Source organism: Mastigoproctus giganteus, chromosome 6 (genome assembly GCF_048544385.1).
Source record: "Mastigoproctus giganteus isolate SK-2022 chromosome 6, ASM4854438v1, whole genome shotgun sequence".
Lineage (NCBI taxonomy): Eukaryota > Metazoa > Arthropoda > Arachnida > Uropygi > Thelyphonidae > Mastigoproctus > Mastigoproctus giganteus.
The window spans coordinates 229,811,615-229,827,639 of record NC_143580.1 but is presented as its reverse complement, the minus strand read 5'-3'; the positions used below and the strand labels follow the sequence as shown (position 1 = coordinate 229,827,639).

The 16,025-nt window shown below is 35.2% G+C and overlaps 1 protein-coding gene across 1 annotated transcript in view; it reads left to right on the top strand.

Moving 5' to 3' along the window:
• RyR (Ryanodine receptor) overlaps positions 1-16,025 on the top strand; it is an 841,404-nt gene that overhangs the window by 490,557 nt on the left and 334,822 nt on the right. Inside the window, exons 65-66 of the mRNA XM_090376454.1 lie at positions 7,042-7,135; positions 14,920-15,032. Coding sequence (XP_090232580.1) covers positions 7,042-7,135; positions 14,920-15,032 — 207 coding nt within the window. The remainder of the gene's footprint in view (positions 1-7,041; positions 7,136-14,919; positions 15,033-16,025) is intronic.

Genomic DNA, 16,025 nt, shown 5'->3' with positions numbered 1-16,025 from the left:
CTAATGCTCCTAAAAACCAAAAATAACAATAACAATCTCTTGGCATAAGCACATTACAAATATTGTTTTCTCTGCATCTAAAAATCTGGGTTTTCTCTTTAGCTCTTGGTGTTACTTTTCTTTCAAACAACTGTTCACTCTGTACAAATTGCAAATCCACCCTACCATGGAATATTCCCATATCTGGGGCGGTGCCCCCAAAGCCCCTCTCAGGCTTCTAGATTCCATTCAAAAGAAGGCAGTTAGACTCATCTCTAACAGTCTCTCCCCACTCTCTGTCTCATAGACATTCTGTTTCTGCTACATGCCTTTTCTATAGATAACTCCTTGGGCACTCTTCTTCTGAATTGGCTTCTATAATTCCCACTCTTTCTTCCAAAGCACTCTGAACACATGTTGCAAACAGTCAACATCCTTTTACTGTCCAAGTTCAAACTTACAGAACCAACTTTTCTTCTGGAACAACCTTCCTTCATATGTATTTTCTGAAAATTATAATCTACAAAAGTTCAAATCTAATGTCAACAAATATCTTCTTTCGTCTTCTCAACCTCCAACCCATGCACAGTACTAAGTACTATTGATTCTAATACTCACGTGTTTGGGGTTTTCATAAAAAAAAAAATCATATTTAGGGCTTATAAGTTAAGAAACATAGGCAATTGACTAGTGGCCTAAGTTCCTTAAAAATGAGTGGTGACTAGTGGCCTAGAGTAACAAAAAAAAACTGAATTTTTAGGTTTAATTTTTTTCTATTTAAAAATTATTCATTCTATAACTGTATTTAATTATATACTTATAAGTAATAAAGATTTTATGAATCACAATAAACTTCATAAAAGTACAAATACAATATGATCTCTCATATTATTCTGCATAGTCGCCCACTCTACAAACATATTCTCAGCCTTTAATGTATTTACAATACTAAGATTCTAATACATTTCATATTTGTAGTTTACATAAAAAAAAGCAGTACAATGTAAAAGATTCTAATACATTTCATATTTGTGGTTTACATAAAAAAAGCAGTACAATGTAAAGGCAACTTTACATTGCACTACTGTACTAACAGAAAGTTTATTCTGCTGTGTGTATTATGACCATTATGTTTACTTGGCAGCTGAAACACTTTATGCCACAAAGAATAAATACATATAAATATGAAAAATATAAACAGCATTTTATATTTATGTTCCCTAGTTTTTGTGTCTCATTTCAAAGCTAAAATTTCACTATCATTCCATGGCAGCCTCACATAATACCATGTGATGTAGACAAAATCATAAAGCATTCAAGTAACAAGTAATTGAACTTACATGTATATATAATTAGCACACAAACACTATATATATCAATACTGGTCTCTTCAGCTGTAAAAGCCAACCATTCACTAGCATGGGTATTGACCCTTGTTAATGCATACTTCACACTTGTCACTGTCAAGGTGCCCAAGAACATCTGAGTGGACAAATGCCCATAAGTTCAGTTGCCATTCAAGTAACTTATACAGCGAGAGAGTGAAATGTCTCAAGTAAATTGTTTAATGAGAAAAATTGCTTACTTGGTACCAGTGGGATGACCAGACTGCTTCCTCCTGAAATGTATTCCTTTGCAAGCCCTAATACATTGAAGTACCACTGAATGAGAAACAAATGTGAACTGTAGGAACTATATTTTGTCTTTCATTATTACGTCACATATGTAGTAATCTCTTGTCGTGCAGAATTACAATTCATAAGAAGCCTATAATACTGGACACAAAGCTGCAATTCCCCAGACACAGTTCACTCACCATACTAAACAACTGTAGTTTGACAGTATACCATTGCTTCTTCCATAGCCTTCTCTGTTACTTCTGTAATGCTGCATAATAAAAACTCTCTTTTTTTCAACAAAGTTTCAGTTCAGAAGTTGTCATGAGCAACATATGGCATACAACTTGAAACAGAGAGAACCTTGCTATCTGTAATACATTATAACAACTGTTTAAATACAGCTTAACACTTCTCATTGGATTTTATAGCCACAAAAAATAAACATCCTTACATTTAACAGTTATAATTAAAATACAAATAAAAAAAAAATTAATATTGAACAGTTTTCTGCCATGCATTTTTCTAGTAAATCACATTGTTAATAAACAAGAACTAATCACACAACTGTATAATAAACAAAATTAAATTGAAGTTTAAACAGACTTGCGCAACTATCAAACTGTGACAAGGTAAAATAAATTAAGAATGAATAAATCTAAAAAAAAAAAAAAAGATGAGATCAATCAGTGCTTATTCCTCAGGAAGAACAAACATTTTTATCCTTTCCAGTATAAATATGTGCACAAACACTCCTTGATATTGAAAATTGACAGATGCCTGAAGTAGATAGTTGTGTGCACCATACTGGCATACACTTGGTCACATTCTTTTTGTGTGCAGATCCAAATGTTTTTTTGTTTTTTTTTAATATTTACATCCTTTTCCCAACCTCTTAAGAGCTATTCAATTTACGTACAGAATTATATGTTAACTTTGTTTTTATAAGTTGTTTAAAAAAAATGTCCTAATGGTGGGTCAGTTACAGATTCCTGTTAACTTACAATTCACTGTATAGTTCAAAAAAATGTTCCTAACAATTCAATTTTTATATATTTAAAAATGTGTGTTTTATGTAACTTGAAGGATAAGGATATCTATAGTTTCAATAAGGGAGCTACTTCTGAAAAATATGGGAGCTACGTCTGAAAAGGTTTCTCTTTTCAGAAATTCAAATTTCTGTAAAGAGCAACTTATGTATTATCTCTCTCTCTCTCTCTCTCTCTCTCTCTCTCTCTCTCTCTCTCTCTCTCTCTCTCTCTCTCTCTCTCCCCCCCCTCTCTCTGAATGTTTATCAGTCTTCACAGTAAATTTGAATTGTACTGTTCCTAAAGTTATGATCAAATATTGAGTGTATGATTTTCACATTAAGAGGTTTCTTTTTATTTCAAGCTGTTACATTGTTTACTAACAAATATATTCATTTTTTCAGTAGACTTATTTTGGTGCATGCTTCATGTGTTACCATAAATGATGCACTAGTAGCTAATTTTCTGTGTAGTATATATAATTTGATTTTTGACTATTCTCTGAGGATCCTCATATGACTACCACAAAGCATTATGGATTTCAAGTAAGTGAGTTTTTTAAAACTGGATAACCAAGCATGAAATACAAAATATTAACATAAAAAAGCAGACATAAAATTGACTTTAAGGTTTGGAACAATTTATTAATATTTATATTACTCATTAGTTAGATTTTAAAAATTCACTTCCTACCCTAAAATGCATGTATTTTACTGACTTCTAACCATGGCTAAAGATTTACCCTGTTAATATTTAAAATATGCTGGATACTCCTCATTAGGCTCATAACTCCCATCCTGCAAGAACTGCATGGCAGAAGTTATTATCCACATCCAAGAAAAGAGCAGCTATTGCTTGTCTTCATAGTGTTCCACTTTATAATGTTCAAAGGTAAATAATTATAACTGTTCCATTAGGATGGATATATTGGTTATGTTAATTTTCTTTTAACATAAGTAAAAATTTTATGTGTTTTCTGAAATGATTGAAATGCATTCAGTTTCGCAAACATAAAAAACTAATCTGTTGATAGATTAAAGCCAATAACATCACATATCATGTAGATTGCCGTCTTTCGTTTTCATTTATATGTCTTTCCTTTTTCCTCAGAGATGATATAAAGTATATAATAGTGTAATAATACATCAATTGATTTCTAAAATCATAATATTTAAAAATCAATATCACTTTCTCTAAATAATAAATATGTACCAGAAGTCTCATATATTAAAATAAAGCAGCTATTAAATCTTAAAATTACATATAAAAATTAAAACTATATAGACCAGTGAATCTTCACTGAATGAATTTTTGAAATTGCCAATTAGTTCAGCAAGTTGATAGCACAAAGCACCAGCAATGCAACGTCAGCCTTAAGTTTTAATGGTTATGGGTCTTGGTGTTAACACTGGCGATGTCTATATGATTCAAACTTAATTTAATTTGTGCATTAAATTTTACACAGAACTAAAAATTAAATCACTCTACAAAACATTAAGGAAATTTTCTAATTTTTGATGTCCTTGCAAGATATCACTGGCATGTTCATTCGATAACTGAATCAAATACATACTAAGAAAGATAACTGGAGTTGATAAACATGAACAGTAATGTGCAAAATATCTGTCAAAAGGTTCATCTCTCCCAGAGAAAATCCATAGGTTTGCTTAGTCTTCAAGCAAGGAAAGTTTAACGAAGCCACAGGCATATTCATGTCCAAGCATATTCTTAGCCAAAATTTTGCTTTGCAGTAAACCAGAAAACAATTAAAAAGACAAAACCCCAGGAATTTCCAGCTTGCAGATGATAGAAAATTTGGCAGGGTGGTTATTGACAGTTGGTCAAGGTATTCTACTGCAACAAGATTTAGAAAAATTAGGCAGATGGGCTGAGAAATGGTAGTTGAAGCTCAACCTTGACAAATGCAAGGTATTGCATATGGGTAGTACGAGGGGGTATCAAAAAAGTTCGTACCCGTACCTAGAAATAATAGCCCTATAAAGGTGAAACTTCACAGGAACTTTAATCCTTTTCTATGTACTCTCCATGTGTAGTAACACATTTCTCCCATCCATGGATCAGTTGTTTAATGCCTTGATTATAGAAGTCCACACCTTTTGCCTGAAACCACAATTCCACTTCATTGATGACTTCCTGAGAGGAATCAAAGTGGTGTCCATGCAATGGTTTCTTTATTTCTCGAAACAAGAAGTCTGACAATGCTAGGTTAGGAGAATAGGGTGAGTGCTGCAGTAGTTCAAAGCTGCACTGGGCAACAAAGTTGGTGGTGGCAATGGCCATGTGAACCGGTGCATTGTCTGACAGAAGACGGACACCTTTGATTAACATTCCATGCATTTCCACCTTCAAAGCATTGTGTAACATTTTCAAAAGACTTCTATAGTATTCTCCAGTAAGTGTGGAACCACAAGGTAGATAATGTCAGGATAACCCATTTTCTGTCCCAAAACACAGAACATCACCTTATTCACAGATGGAGTGGTCTTTACCTTTTTGGGAGGTGGGGAGGAGATGTACTTCCACTGCTTTGACATGTCTTTAGTCTCCAGATCATACTGGTACACCCAGCATTCATCATTTGTTGCCAACTGATCAAAAAATTTCTCAACATCCGCATTACACAAATCTAACAGTGTTGGCAAGAACATTGCATTTGACTTTGTTTCTGCAAAGGCGTCAGCAGTCTTGGAACCCAATGTGCGGAGACCTTAGACATGTGCAGATGGTCATGTAAAATTCTGTGGGCAGAACCATAACTAATTCCCACTGCATTTATGATGAAATGAATTGTCACATAGCACCAGCTGCTCAACCTTTTCAACCGTCTCACTGTCCGGATTTTGATGGCCTTCCTTCCCTTGGCTCGTCAAAAACACTTGTACAACCGCACTGGAACTCCCTTTTCCACTTCCAGTGTCATAAGATGGACAATTCTGCCCATACACAGCTTTCATTTCTTTGTTAATTTCCTGAGCTTCCTTGCCTTCCAAATGCAGGAACTTGATACTGCTCGATACTCCACTTTGCCAAACATAGTATCCTTCCTCAGATTCCGGGCCCCACCTCTGGTGTATGATCATCTATGGGAATGAAATTTCACATTTTAGTTATTGAACATGTAGATAACTTATATTAAAAACAGCATCTTCCTACTGATGGTTTATCTAGATCAGGATATGAACTTTCTGATACCCCCTCCTCATAGTAGTCCCAAATTAACGTACCAGCTGTGTGGTACTATGCACAGCATAGTGGAAAATGAAAAAGACCTGGGATTAATTATGCAGTCAGATATGAAGTTCTCTAAGCAATGCAGATAAGCTTCCAGGAATGCTCATGGGGTTTTGTTAATGATATAGGGTGATCTTACCAAGAAAGGCTGCAGCTCTGCAAATTACATCTGATCGTGTCTGGAGACTAGACATCTGCAAAGTTGGTTGTTAGGGTTTTAGATGCATCAGCAACTTAAGCCATATTGCACCATATATAATTTGTCTGTAAATTGCTTGTATTCTCTGGTCAATTTGCTGTGTTTATGGATGAAAAGCCCAAGTTTCTGAGAGAAAAAACTATACTCCTCTCTTCTGAGACCAACCAACTCAGCCATGTTGTGAAAAAGACCTATACAAATTACCTCCTGTCATTGACAGGATTTGAACTCAAGTCTTTTCCACCCGGTGTGGGGAAGATAGTGATTATACTAGCTGTGTTACCCACAAGAGCCCCTCAAGGTGATCTGATTAAGGTGTTTAAGGATTTGAATAGCTTGAGCAAGCTCAATGCTGATGGAATTCTTCCTCTTGCTCAGCCTACACACGAGTGGGCTTATATTCAAATTGATGAAGGATGGTTGTCTGGAAGTTTGTCTTCATTCAATGGGATTACCATTGAATAGTTTTTTCTCGAATTTCATACTACTCACTTTTAAAATTCAAGGAAAAACTAGAAAAATTATTGGAGGGGGGATGGCCAGATGATGGGAGAAAGGTTTTTTTTTTTTTTTTCTTAGTTGCTTTTGTTTGCATCATATGACACTACTAATACTTATACTTAGACGTTGAGATATATGTTTAGATTAACTTTGTTTCTTATTTTTAGCTGTAGGACATTTTGCTACATTTGTTCTATATAATATTGAAACACCCTGTATATAAATTTTGCCAGACAAACTTACCAAATTTTAGGAAAATCAAAGAGCAGTTTTATTGGCTGATTTGTTACAGAATTACTCATACTTTTTCTGTATATACCTTATATCTATTTCATGCCTTACATGAAAATATTTTTTCTATTTCATGCCCTTCAAAGTTGCACTTTTGTATTAACAATTAGCTGCATATATATTTTTAAGGAACTGCATATGTTCATTGATAAAGTGATGAAATTTTTTTTTTCAGACATCGTGCCATTAATATCTTCCTTCAGATCTACAAAGAAATGTGGCTTGAAGAGGAGAATGAAGGACAAGAGCAGCTAATTGAGGATCTCACAGTAAGTTTAAAAAAATAAATCCATAAGGATAATCCTGAGATGTGTAAGACTAAGCTTACCAAATTAATAAAACAGTAATTTGGTTAGTTTTGTGATTTTTAGTTTAGGGAGTTTAATTTTTTAAAGCTGTTTAATGACTTCTCCACAAGCTTAAATAACAACTGAAATTATCAGTATTCTTTTAATAAGGTTCATTAATTTTTTTTATACAAAGATGGTTCAAAAAGTAATGGCAATTTCACAATAAAAAACAACACATTAGATAGGAAAAATATATTTTTAAATGATATTCTATATAATATTCATTATTTTTAACATGAGTTACAGAGCTGACTAGCCCAGTTTGCATTACTTCTCTCACTTGGTTATCATCATGAAGTTGGTGCCCTTTCACTTTTTTTTTTTTTTTTTTTTTAATTTACAAAATGGCAAAACTCCAAAGAAACCCAGATTAGAGCTATAAGAGATTAGTCTAAGATTTTAAATCCAAGTACTTCAATGTTTTTAATAGCATTGTTCACACATGATTGTATCATTATTGTGCTACAATAAAATTTTCCCTGTAACCATTGCAGCCTCATGTTTTTTACCATTACAGTAGTAATTATCACTAATGTAAGGGTAAATAACCATTATGATGTGATGTCACTTTCTCTTTTCATGTTGGACTATTAAATCTCCTCATTCTAATTCTAATTCTATTCTCAAACAAGAATAATTGATCTCATCTATTTATTCCTCATTTGACAGATGATGTGATCCAATCTGTTTTTTCCTCATTCCACCCTAAATATTTGGTCTTATCATTTATTTTTCCAAAATACATGCTAAGGCTAAATAGTAACACTTACAGGATTATATATATATATCCACAGGCATCAAAATAATTTCAAAATTGAATATATCTCTGTATTCAAGTCTTCCATAAGAGTATAGCTGTTTTATCACTTATTAAAAAATAAAAAAATAAATAAATTTTCTGTTTATACTCTGGCACGACAACCAAGTCAGTAGAGTTAACAATAAATCGTCAATACAAATATTTATCGTATTTAGTAGTCACGGGCTTGAACCCCGGTTCACTCAAGGAACGCGTGCTATGCACCCTCGCTCCTGACCACTGGGCTACGTCAGGCCTTACTCTATGTGTATTTTAGTGCAATTGCATCATTTATACACAGCTAATTTTAGATTAACAAATTTGCAATAGTGGCATCGTTTAAGTTATATCTCATATTGTGGAATACCTTCACGACGAGTTGCCATGACATTGCACTACTTCGAATAAGTAACGCTTCACCCGAAGGAGAAGACTGTTGTTACTTATTCTCAGTGGATACCACCACCCAGATGGCACCGTTTCAGGGCTATTTGTATATGTGTGGGATAATAACTCGACTATCCACTTGTCCCTATTAGACTTTAGAAAGCAAAAAGGTAGAGGGAAAGTAATAGTAGGAGTGGAAGAGGAAAAGAAACAGTGTAGAAGAATGAAAGGGATAGTAACTCCTTCAACTCACACCACTCAAAAACTCATAAACTCCATGAATAGGCAACAGTTCCCCAGTGGAGAAGGCTGTTGTTACCTATTCTTGGAAACTCCGGACATCATCAGGCTCCCCCCGGCGCTGTTTCAGGGCTATTTGACCCTTCTTCGGTGGGTGGGTAGGAACCCAAGTGATGTAATGATGACAAAACAGTTGTGAAGTATATTTCCACAATATGAGAGATGCCTGATGGTGTATGATATAAGTTAAGATTCTAATGCATTAAGAGCTTAAGCCTCAAGCTGCGAAAGAGATTAGACTGTGTATTTTAGTGCAATTGCATCATTTATACACAGCTAATTATAGTTTAGCAAATTTGCAATAGCAGCATCGTTTCTTATGTTAACTTATATCATACACCATCAGGCATCTCTCATATTGTGGAAATATACTTCACAACTGTTTTGTCATCATTACATCACTTGGGTATCTACCCACCGAAGAAGGGCCAAATAGCCCTGAAACGGTGCCATCTGGGTGGTGGTATCCACTGAGAATAAGTAACAACAGTCTTCTCCTTTGGGTGAAGCGTTACTTATTCGAAGTAGTGCAATGTCATGGCAACTCGTCGTGAAGGTATTCACAATATGAGATGTAACTTAAACGATGCTACTATTGCAAATTTGCTAATCTATAATTAGCTGTGTATAAACTGCAATGCAATTGCACTAAAATACACATAGTCTAATCTCTTTCGCAGCTTGAGGCTTAAGCCCTTAATGCATTAGAGTCTTCACTTATTACTCTTAAAAAGATCAAGGTACCAAGAACCTTGAGGGTGGTACCACCCAAAAAAAAGTTATTAAAGTAGAGTAAGCTTGGGCTTATGCTATCCACAAATGCCATAAATTTGGTAATTGAGACTACCTTGAAGTCATCTTTTGGAGAGGTCATTTGTTTATGCTATCTACAAATGCCATAAATTTGGTAATTGAGACTACCTTGAAGTCATCTTTTGGAGAGGTCATTTGTTTATGCTATCTACAAATGCCATAAATTTGGTAATTGAGACTACCTTGAAGTCATCTTTTGGAGAGGTCATTTGTTTAATATGAAATTAGCAAGTTAGGTCAATCCATGGATAATGGTGTTTTCTGTCAAATGAGCATAAGCCAAGGTCTTCATGATGAAACGTATATTCTCATCACTGTAAAGACTGAAGCATGCACAGGGGCAGAAGTTGAATGCAGAGTAGTTTGTGCTACTATTGATCTATACCCACACGCACTACTGAGCTGCTAATTTAGATTTGTTACATTTAGTATTAGTATCGAATATCGAATTAGTGGTAGCAAATTATGCAAAGAAGCAAGCTTATACAATTTAGCCAAAAAAGCTAACTTATCAAGTTAGCCAAAAAAGAAAAGAGAAACCTTCATCTGTACATCATAACAATTCATCTAAATTCTTTAAATTTATTCAAACTACCCACTTCCATTGCACCTCATGGGCCATCCTAGTAGCCTGTATTACTCAGAGAACTTCATATCATATTGTACAATTACCCCTAGGTTTCTTTCATTCTCCACCATCTTGAATTCTTTCATTCTCCACCATTCTCCACCACTATCACCCAAAGAAAGTTATTCTGTGGTTTTTACTATCGATATATGGCGCCTTATTATCAATGTTAAACCTTAATTGCCATTTAGCCCATCTCCTTAATTTTTATAGGTCTTGTTGCAGTAATATGCCTTGATTCCTGCATTAAACACTAACCCAACCTTTGTATTATATGCAAGTTTTGCTCTTTCCATCTTTCAATGATACATCTTCATCAGTATCATTAATAAATATTGGAACAGTAAAGAACTTCACTAATAATGTTAGTCCAAGAAGAACTGTGCCAATTAATAACCATCCTCTATCTTCTGCCACTCAGCCATCCCTTTATCCATAGTAGTGTGGAACATTGTCAAAAGAGTTACTGAAATCTAGATATATAATGTCAGAATTCACCATTTGACACAAGGTTACTAATTGGGATTACTTGTTGTCCGATGTTGAGCCATATAGCTCTGAAACTAGTCACAACAGTGCCTTTGAGATTTAATGAATAAAGTATTTGCCTTCTTGGTTATTATATATGTTATTCAAATAAAAATGATATTAGTAACTTTAGTCTGTTTTAAAGTGTCCTGGAGGGGCAGTATTGTTGTTATTGTTATTTAGGAGCATTAACAACTAAGGCCATATTGCTCTGGGGATATGCGGTGGTCATTTCCTGACCTTTCTGTATTTGGTGGCTCATGGGCTCGAACCCCGGTCTAATCAAGAAGCATGTGCTACGCACTGCTGCTCCTACCCACCTGGCTACATAGGCGCCGGAGGGGCAGTAGGGTTCCTCATAATACAGAGTGGCATTCTTTCCTTGAACTATTTCAAAACCTATATTCAGATAGTACCCTACTTGTTTACCAAGATTTAGGTTATCTCTCTCTCTCTCTCTCTCTCTCTCTCTCTCTCTCTCTCTCTCTCTCTCTCTCTGTCCACTCCACAATTTATTTTTAAATAAATATATTATTATTATTATTATTGCTCTTATATTATTTCTCCCTGATTGGGGGTTCCACCTTGTGACGGGTATTGCTACCAAGTACACAGGATGGTTGTTGTTATGCCTAGTGTGGCACCTCTGTAGCCAGCTGGGCAGGAGCAACAGTGCACAGCACATGCTTCTTGATTAGACTGGGGTTCGAGCCCGTGACCACCAAATACGGAGGATGCGGAAAGGTCAGGGAATGACCACCGCATATCCCCGGAGCAATATGGCCTTAGTTGCTAATGCTCCTAAAAACCAAATAACAACAACAACATCCTGGTGTTACCCCCACAAGGTGGAACCCCCAATCAGGGAGAAATAATATAAGAGCAATAATAATAATAATAATACTGTTGGTCGAGGAACTCTCTGAACATCCTATAGGTGTTCAGGATTGCTACTTTCTGGAGTTCCTTGTAGGTCTGGGTGATCATTTTGCATCCCGCTGTGATGTGTTGAATCATTTTTTTGGAGACAGATGGACATGTGTCATCGGACACTCCTTGGTGATGTATTTTCTATAGTTCCTAGTATTGATTACCTGGTCTTGGATGGCGAGCATGAATCCTTCAGTCTCGGGGAAGAGCATCCTGCTTGTGAGCCATGCATTGGAAGCAATTTTATCTATGTGATCTTGATGGAGATCATTGTAGTGTCTTCCATGGAATGTCTTCTCTACCCATCTTTCTAGCTTTGTTTGTGCCTCCTGGTTTGGAGGGGATTCCTCGCATAGGTTGAGTGGGGTATACCGCTTGTCTATCTTTTTTATGGCCTGGTGGAGTGTTTCTGGAAGTAATCCTTCAGGTTAGCAATCGCTGTCTTCTGTTGCTCAATGAGGTCTATCAGGCTCCTTCCTCCTTCTTTCTGGGCAATTGTCAGTCTCTCCATGGCAGATTTGAGGTGGTGTTGGCAGCTCTTGGTCATCATTGTCCTTGTCTTACTCATGATATCCTCCAGCTCAGTGTTAGTCCAATCTATGACCCCAAAGGAGTATGTTAGCACTGGGATTGCATAGGTGTTTATGGCTTTAACTGTGTTCCCTCCATTCAGCTTTGCTTTCAGCAGGCTTCTGAGTCTCCAATGGTATTTTTCGGTTAGGCAGACACCTTAATTTCCTTGTGCTGTAACTGCTGAGCCTGCATCATCCCCAAGTATTTGTAGGCCTCTAGCTCTGCCATGGCTTCAATCTCTTTACCAGTGTGCAGCTGGTTGACTAATTTTCTCTGGTGCAATCCGTGTGCCTTGCATTTGTCTAGACCAAATTCCATTCTAATATCATTACTGAATTCTTTGGTGATCTGCAGTAGTTGCTGGAGGTGCTTCTCGGTTTCCGTGTAGAGTTTGATGTCATTCATGTACATCAGGTGGGTGAGGGTGTACAGGTTCTTCCTTTCTTCTTTAAGGTTATATCTGTATACTTGCTATTGTTTTGCATGGTGGATAGCAGGTTAAGTGCTAGACAGAACCACAATGGGCTCAGGGCATCTCCCTGAAAGATTCCTCTCCTGATGGGAATTGGCCTGGTTGCAATGTTTTCAACCTTAATGGTGGTACTCCATTACCTCCTTTTTTATTATTATTATAAAAAAATAAATATATATTGTGTAAATAAGTAAATATATATTATTATTATTATTATTAAAAAACTCAGCAGCTTCTGGTATCAAGTGCCTGGTGTGGTTGGTTGTGTCCGGTTTATTATTGATCGAGGAACTCTCTTACTGTCCTACACGTGTTCAGGATCATGGCTTTCTGGAGTTCCATGTAAGTGTTCTCTGTAAGTCCTAGTTTTGCTAGATTCTTATGAAGGCTCTTTGTCACCATGCAGGTGGGTGACACAATGATCGTGGTAATTATTACTTGTTCTATATGCCATATATCTTTGACTTCCTGTCTTAGGTCTAAGTATTTCCTGATCTTTCCTTCGTATGTTTTCTGGAGGTTGTTGGTGTTCGACACTGCTGTGTTGAGCAGGTAGGTAGCCATTTCCTTCTTGTGAATGAGGATTATGTCTAATAGATGGAATCAATAGCAAGACCATGTTATAAATGAGGAAGTGAGAAAAAATCTTGGGGGTTGACAAATATCCCATCAAAGGTAAGTGGAGCAAACTTAAGATGGTATGGACATGTAGAAAGGATTGGAGAGGAGAGATTAGTTAAATAGGTTTGAAGCAACTTTGAAGGGTGATAAACCCAGAAGCAGATGAAGAGGAAGGTTGCGTGAGAGCCTGTGCAATTATTTTAGAGAAGAGTGTTTAAAGTACTGTTGAATCTAATCTTGGAAAGAACAATCAGGTTTTTAATCTGCTCTTTCAAATTTTAGAAAAATTTGGCATTAAAGTTAATCTTTTAAGGAGAATAAAAAGTTTGCATGAAAATAGTAGTTATACAATGAAAATTGAACGAAGTATTGGAAAATGATTTAAGATTAAACTTGGAATGATGCAGGGCTGCACTTAGTTCCATTTCTTTTTATAATTTTCATGGATCATTTATTAGAAGAATAAATTAATACAAAGTTTAGTGTGGGAGATGTAAAACTTGAACTTGGATCATCCAATGGATGGGTGAAATGAGTTGTGTGTTTTTTTTGGCTCTTGGTAAAATATTTTTTGGCTCTTTAATGGTAAAATATCAGATGATATTTTACCATTAAATAGTAGCCTGAAAGTTCTTCAAGAATCCCTGAATCAATTAGATAAAGGTTATAGAGAATTTTTCATGAAAATTAGTTACACAAAAATAAATGTTATAAAAGTTGGAAGTGATAAGGAAATAGAGTGTAAAATGAATAACCAAATGTTGAAATGATTTGGTAATTTTGTGTATCTCAGAACAGTCTTTAATGAAAATGGAAGGTTAGACATACATAATAGATTACTTAAAGCAGGAAATATAGAAAGACATTATAATAATGTCATGGTGGAGTAAAAAAGAAATTGGCTAAAAGGCAAGATTAGCTGTTTATAACATGGTGTTAGCTTATTTTACCTTATTGAGCCTTATGAAGCTTTATTTTCTGCCCAACTAAAAAGAGCTAGGTAAAAACATATATAAATGGTATTAATAGATGGAAGCAATAGCATAAACCATGTTATAAATGAGGAAATGGGAAAAAATCTTGGGGATTGACAAATATCTCATCAAAGGTAAGTGGAGCAAACCTAAGATGGTATGGGCATGTAGAAAGGATGGGAGAGGAGAGATTAGTTAAATAGGTTTGAAGCAACTTTGAAGGGTAATAAGCCCAGAAGCAGATGAAGAGGAAGGCATATTGATGGTATAAAATAAGCAGCAGCAGCAAGAGAGCATACTCGCTTGAGTATGCTCTCAAGGATAGGATAGCATGGAAGAAAATAGTGAATGGAAGGCTCATAGGCAAGAAAACTGAATTGTACTACTGTAATGACCTGTACACCCACTGGATATAACAGATTTTGAGTATAATAAAGATGATGATAAAATATACTGATTATATTAAAAAATATTAATTGTCTTTCAATGAAATAAATTCTTTAAACTGAAACTGAAGAGAATGGATATGAGGAGAGTATGTGAATGGTATCATGTATTCTCCTCACATCAATTCTCTGTCCTTTGGAGAGTCTAGTGATCTTTTTAAAAATAATCATTAAAAAAATTTAAGCATTTGTAAAATCATCAATTAACAACAATAATTGAAATTTTTGATAGCAATCATTTGAAGATGCTGAAAAAAAAGTGGTTCAAGAAGAAGAAGAAGAGAAACCTGATCCACTTAGTCAGTTGGTGGTGGCATTTTGCCGTAATGCCACCACTGAACATAGGTAAGAACTGTTGATTACAAAAATAAATAAATCATTATTTTGTCATACATTAATTTGAATATTAAGCCTTATTTTATAGGACATAGTGAAAAGCCTTTATTTATTACCCACTTGTCATTCGTTTAGAGCAACGGTTCCCAACTGGTGGTTTGCAAACCCCCAGGGGTTCACGAAAGTGTTCCAGGGGGTTTGCACTAAAAATTCCGTAATGGCGTCTGCTTAGATTTACATAGGTATGTTATTGTAAACTACAAAATATGTCTAATAATTAACAATAAAGTAAACTAAAATTAAATAAAAAGTAAAGAATTGCCAAAGAAATAAACCACATCTCCCACAATTACTTATAATTACTTTACTATCTTACAGTATACCATGTTAAATAAATATCTAAAATTATTTCTTCACTAAATGTCTGATTATATCTCACATGGGTAATGTGAGATATAATCAGATGCATGCATACTACCTGTGTAGAAGAAATGATGGAAGTGCATTACCCATGCATAAACAACCTTTTTCATATTCTTGGACGCTTAGTCAAGAAATAGTTTAAGACGCACACCATCAAGCATCTCTCATATTGTGGAGTTATACTTAATAATCGAGTTGTCGCTATTGCAACAACAGGGTACCTGCCCACCCAACGATGAGTAAGCCAACAAGCTTTGAAAAGGTGCCATCTGAGTGGTGGTAACCACCGAGAATAAGTAACATTAGTCTGGTGAAGTTACTTATTCAGAGCAGTGCAATGTTTTGGCCACTCGTTCTGAAGGCTCATTCACAATATGAGATATGAATAAACGATGTATTCATACCACCTGGGTAGTAGAAATGATGGAAGGAAGAAATGAAGAAATGATAGAAATGACCCATGCCTAAACAACCTTTTTTAAATAAATATGTTTTCCATACTATTTTTTTTTTTTTTCATTCTCAAGGATCATTGTTACGTATAGGTACTTTTTTTTTTTTTAGAACCTATAATACTTA